Here is a 6532-nt window from a genome sequence, read left to right as displayed (position 1 = left end):
TCAGAAAATTGGGTTTCAATAAGGGTGAAAAGAGGAATATGACAAGGTTTTGATAATATCCATAACATATTCAAACAAAGCCATTAAAAGACAACTAGTAAAGCAGAAATCCAAAATTCTCTAATACAATAAAAATTTCCTGAAAAACAAACTATCGTTTTCATCTAAGGGTAGAGGCAAGAACCCAAAACTCTCATAACTTTACCATGACATAAAATTGATAGTTCATCATTCTTCATCAAGGATGGTGCCCCTTTCACTGACATAGATACCATCAAGGAATTTCCTAATATCCTTGTTCTTCACATGGCATTTCTGTTGAAATTAAAGATTACACAGTCAGAATACAATAGTTGCAATCACATATAACACACAAAGTAACAGGTAGAGGTGGGAATAATCACCTGATTAATTAAAGCACACGACCGAGACACAAGCTCAATGTCATTCCCATCCAATATGAGCTCATCCTTAACCTTTTCGGATCGGAGAATGCTTACACCCTCAAGCATATCCACTTTACGAACCTGTTGTTACCAACAAAACATACTCCACATCAATCAAAAGAACATCTACAGCAGCGTCAAATGATGAAAACCTTTGCCAACCCTAATATCATTTTAGACAGCATAACAATTGAATACAGGAAAGCATCAAAGGTATATCAAATTCGACCACTGCTCTTTTCTCCTAAAAACATACATTAGTCATAAGAGCATCAGTTAAACAATAGAATCCATTCATTTACTCGACCAATCAAACGGGTTCCATATAAAATAATCAAATAATGAACAAGCCAAAGTTTTTAACAGCAACAAGTCAGAAGGTTTCGCTTCCACGCACAAAACACAGTAAGTTTACCGTATTTTCTAAACTCTCAGTGGAAAAAATAATGGCATAACATTCAACAAAAGCAATAACATAATAGTATTCTAGTTCCAATCAGCCAAGTAACACTACGGCTCGGTAAGCATAGACTGAAATATAATTACAACAATTTCACTCAAAAAAACAATCAGCAAATGTTCTTTCCTCCCGTAACGTTCCTGTTCCAGCATGGAAATATTACTACACTTTGAAATAAAATATATATATATAAAACAAGAGCCAGAAATAAAAAATGTACCTTTTTCTCTCCAAGAAAGTTACGGATCTCAATGGACTTGCTTCCGTTAGTGATGGAAGCGTTGATGGGAAAGTGAGCGTACACAAATCTCATCTTGTAACGGTATCCTTTAGTAACACCAGTAATGAGATTCTCCACGTGGCTGAGCGCGGTACGGATGGCGGCACTTGTCTTGCGGGAGCCGAACCAGGCATCGATCTTGAGCTTGCGCTTGCCGGTCTCCTCGTCGGTCATGAGGTGAAAGTCGAGGTTGAGGTGCTTGAAGTTGCGGCTGAGCTTGCCTCGCGGGCCCTCCACTTCGATAATCTTGGCGTTGACCTTGATCTTCACCCCTTCGGGGATGTCCATTGTCTCTGAAGAAAGAATCGTCTTCATCTTCCACTTCTTCTTCTAGCTGTGGCTGCGAAGCGAGACCAGCTAGGGCACAGGGACGGTTCAGAGACTGAGAAATGAAAACCCTAACGAGTCTTTATATTTATTTGGATTACCGGGTCCGGTTATGGGCTTGCTCTTGGCCCAATTTTTTATTTCATCTATAGGCCCAAGTGGATTGAAGATAACTTAGATAAGTGAATATGCATCTGAGCCATTACCTATGGGTAGGCTCAATTTAGATATGAATAGTCCATAAACCCGAATCAAAATCACAGTCTAAATAATTATTCTTTCATCATTAGTTCAAAATTATCAAATCACATGGTGATATATCCTTATTAATAATACCTAAATTGATAGTTATTATAAGTGTACATAATTATGTTGCCGTAAACTCATATTTGGTTTGGGTTTCAAGAGTAATACTTCGTATATAAACATTCTCTTACTGACATATACAAAACAAACTCATGTATCATTATATGAGTATATAATCTAATGTTTAGTTTTTATTTAATTTAAAATTACTAAATTTTATAACAATATATTAGTTTATTTATACATATTATTAAGAAAACATTTATACTTGAAGTATTATTCGGAGTTATTTCATAACCCATATCATATTGTTTTTTTTTTCATACAATCAAATGCATAAAAGCATTCTGTTGCTCTAATGTTTAATTTACAAAAATATGTTGCAACCTCTCAACTGGAAACTATCATTAAGGGTCCCTATTAAAGGGTTGAGTTCAATCAACAACCCTAAGGTTTATAGAAATAAAAGGTAATTTATGTCATTAGTTTTTTCGTCATAGTAACTACTTCATCAATGTCAAGTTATAGTACTTAGGGATAGATTCGAAATAAATCGAACTTGAATAGAGATTGACTTTGAATCAAATAATTCTAACTCGAGTTTCAGTTTGCTTGAGTTGATAGTAAGTTCGTAGAAGAGGCCACCAAAAAAAGCCGGAGAAGAAGAGTTGAGCTTCATTGAATGGCCAAATTGGGTTTCATTTAGGCCAAAAGACTTATTCCCATCCAAGGTTTGGTGTATTTTCAAACTCCCACTTGCAAGATTTCAAAAACCCAAATACTCATCCGTTATCCAACTTTTGTTAGATTTTTTTGTTAAGGTTAAGCGTAAAACCGTTATTTTATCAATAATATTAAAAATATATATATAATTTTATCCTATTTTTTGCAGGGTTTTAAAACTGATAATTTTACCTCAGCTTCAACTTTTTCAGTTTTGAAAAATAACTCCCCCCCCCCCCTCCTTAAGGTTTTCTTCTTTCCTCTTCAACTGCCATCTATGACAATGGTGACAGTTGTGACAACGACCACTATCTCCACCCTTTTCCTCCCTTTAACCATCTCTCTCCTCGGTAAATGAGATGCATCTTCGTCTCTTTATCGAGTAAGAGACGAAGATGATTCATCAAGGAAAATGGTAGAGATGGTGGTCATTGCCATTGTCGTCGCCACCGTTGGAGATGGTGGTTGGAGAGGGAATAAAAAAATTATAGGGATGAGGGGAGGAAAAGTCATTTTTCAAAAGTGAAAAAGTTGAGGTTGTGAAGAAATTGTCAAATTTCAAAATCTGAAAGAAAAATGAGATAAAATTATATATTTTTAATATAACTGATAAAATGATAGTTTTATTTTTAACTCTAACAAAAAATTCTAACAGAAATTATATAACAAGTACATATTTAAATTTTTAAAATCTTGTGGATGGAAGTTTGAGACACACCAAACCCTTGGGTGGGAATAAGTCTTTTGGCCTTTCATTTACTATCTCACTACAATTTCTCCACGTGAGGGTCATTAATTCCAAAGTCTTCAACATTAATCTCTTTTTGCATTTTTTCAATAAAAAGGAAGCCTTGACAGAAAACCTCACATGGCAAGAACGCAACAGAGGGAGGGGATTTCAAATATTTGAAGCCATGCATGTATGCAAACAGAGGTACATGCTTTAATGCTCCTCCAATAAATGTTGTAAGACCAAATTACCTAGAAATCCATACCATGATGGTTAATGACATTCAACCCCCCACTATTTTGAAATCTATAACAAGTATCCCAAAAGTCGATGACCATGTGAAGAAATGGTATGAGAAGCATAACCTTTTAAAGATTCTTATAGGAATCTTCCAAACTACCAAACAATCTTGAGGTAACAAGTGGTATCGAACTACAGAAAGAACGAAACTTTCAAATTTTTCTATAAAAAAAACCATACTTTTAATATTTTTTATTGAAAGTATTAAACAAACAATTGTAACTATTTTGCTTTTGTTTTGAAAGCAAGATGATTGTTTTGGTCATCGCAATTAAAAAAAGTGACAAATTGATATCTTAAGGTGTTGTTTTTGAGTAATACTACATGCACATATAATCAGTGGAAACAATATTAGTATAAATACTGACATATCATCATGTAATTAAGTATTTGTTTATATCTAATTCAAAATCACTCAATTACATAAAAACACATCAACGTTAGTATTTATTGTTAGTGTTTAAAGTATCGTTGAAATTATGTCATTGAACAGTCTTATGGTGTCAACAAAATAAGGTGATGATACAATTCCATGTATGTGTTTTCGTGGGGGTGCGATTGATAGTTTTTCAAAACAAAGAGGGTTGAACAATTCCAACCAAGTCTATTAAATTTACTGATCTTTGAATAACTACTATCTTAAATGATCTCAACAAAAGGGGCCTCTGGCCAACAGAGACAAAGACTTAAAATTGCTGGAAACAATGAAGCTATATATCAGCCTCAATAATTGCAATAACTCCAACTTCCCACAACTTCCAATTGAGTTTCCTTTTAATTCAATTCAGCCAAAAATTAGAAAGCTAGAAATTTTAGATTATCATAGTCAATTCCACTGACATTTGATGTCTTCCACTTGCTTGTGTTGATCTCTCTTTCTTCCATCTTCCAATTGTTCTCCCAAACACAAGTGAATTCAATCCGATCTGGTTTAGGCTCGAATGAGTCAAACTCAAATTGAAAATTAAGTTTAACTCCAGTTGAAGATCAAACTTAGCTCAAGTTAAGTAAAGGTGGATACGAGCTGAGTTAAATCTAAACATTCTTTGGTTCAAGTTTTGCTTGAATAAAAATTAGAGCAGTTCAAGTTCATTGAGCTAAAACTAAGGGTAGCTTGAGTTTGACTTGGTTTCTTAGTTCGAAACTCAGCTTAAATTCATTACTTATTGATAAAATAATATTATTTTGATAATTACTTTTGGATTGAGTTAAACTCTATCTAATTGAAGTTCTATACATTTTAAAATTAGAGCCAACCCTCTTGGCTTTTCAATCTAAATAAATTCGAATTGAATCAAACTGAATTAAGACGACTTTTGAGACCAAACTAGCTTGGTTGAGCCGTAAAGTTTGAGATTCACTGATGTTATAACATTAAAGTTTTTCTTCTCTAAGGATTCATCTTCTCTTTTTACTTATTTCTTAATGATTTTTCATCTTTTTTTTTTATAGCTTGTCAACTTTATTTTTGTTATTACTATTTACTAATCGATTTAATTAAACTTAAATTCGAATTGATTTTTCTAAATTTAAACCCATATTGCTTCAAAAAGTGTCGAAATAATATATTGTTGCCTTGTCACTTATTATCGAGGGTGAGAAGATGATGAACCCTAATTGTAATTGAATGTGAATTCATAATTCAACTGTTGAATTATCATGATGTCAACCAATAATAGAAATTCTGGCTGGGCTATTTAGATCCAACCATAATTTTAAATTTTTTGTACTTCGCCACCTGTGACATCCAACATCATCAGAGACATTGAATTATTTTAACAAATGGTTGAAATAATGACATTAAATAGGGTGGAAGTTTTGCTTGAATCGAATCGAATTTAAAGTTAAAAAGTTTAGTTCAAATTTAATTTGGGGTTTGACAATTTGTCAATGTTGTACCATTAAAGCTTACTTAATCGACAATTTTTCCTTCTCTTTTTTCCATGTTTTCTCGAGTTGGTCCTCAACTCGAATATGTCCGCCATGGGGGTAAGATTTTGAACCCCATAGCTATAGTTCTATAAATCATCTTAATGAGCAGGTTTCACTTTAGACTCTCCCATTCAAATTGCGTCAAAATTCTAATTAATGAAACAGCCTATTTCTTACTATAAGAGTTGTAAATCTGGTTGTTAGGTTAACTGCTAACAATTTATGTTAATGAACCGTGTTCGAATCGTATTTTTTTCTTATTATAGGTCAAAAGACAATTAATCTAAGTATGACTCGAATTAAGATCATATCAAAAACACCTAACCTAATCATGATAGATCAAGTCGACGACACGACAGAATCTATTTAACATATTTTAGAACTAGGTTTTATTGTCATAACATATGTTGTCTGACCATTTCCGATTTGAAAGGATATGTTTTACATGTTATTTATTTGTACATGATATGAATTGATTCAAATGCAATATTTATACACAAGTCGTGTTAAGATATGGAAAATCAATCCGAACACAACCCGTTTCGTAAATACGTGCCAAGAACACAATTCATTTAGTATTTGTGTAAAAAAAAAAAAAATACTCATCCAATCGTATCAAAATAAAAAATTGTATTAAAAATTGACGGCCTTGGGTAGGTCACAAGAACCAAGTTAATTGATTAAGACTGACAATAACTTTAAGCAAGAATTCTGAAGATGCTTTCTTTCAGACAGACGGTTAGAGTCTTATCAGAGAAACGAAAAGAAAAGATTTTTCCCAGAAAATGTCAAGGCAAATGCAGATACATTTTATCTTTTAAGTTCAATTACTTTTAGTATAAGAAACCAAAAGGGGTGGAGCCCAAACCCTTCTAAATTCTTAATTTCTGGCCCTACTCCTCTCATTTCTTCCCCTCTTGGCCCTCCCATCAACCTTTTCCAACTTTCAATTGTCCTATTACTATCAACAACGCCAAAACGAAGAAAAAAATTAAAAACCCCATATCTCAAACGGTATCATCGACAAA

At 33.2% G+C, this 6532-nt stretch overlaps 1 protein-coding gene across 1 annotated transcript; it reads right to left on the bottom strand.

The window, feature by feature from the left end:
* LOC123203864 (60S ribosomal protein L9-like) lies at nt 1-1583 on the bottom strand. The gene is made up of 3 exons (XM_044620326.1): nt 1127-1583; nt 405-527; nt 1-315 (listed from the first exon to the last, which is right to left on the bottom strand). The coding sequence occupies exons 1-3, from the start codon at nt 1499-1501 to the stop codon at nt 229-231; spliced, it is 585 nt and encodes a 194-aa protein (XP_044476261.1). The 5' UTR covers nt 1502-1583; the 3' UTR covers nt 1-228.
* Between the last annotated feature and the right edge of the window lie 4949 nt (nt 1584-6532).

The sequence above is a fragment of the Mangifera indica genome, chromosome 20, assembly GCF_011075055.1.
Source record: "Mangifera indica cultivar Alphonso chromosome 20, CATAS_Mindica_2.1, whole genome shotgun sequence".
NCBI classification, from domain to species: Eukaryota; Viridiplantae; Streptophyta; class Magnoliopsida; order Sapindales; family Anacardiaceae; genus Mangifera; species Mangifera indica.
Note: the sequence above shows the minus strand (reverse complement) of the source record. Positions and strands in the feature narration are given on the sequence as shown.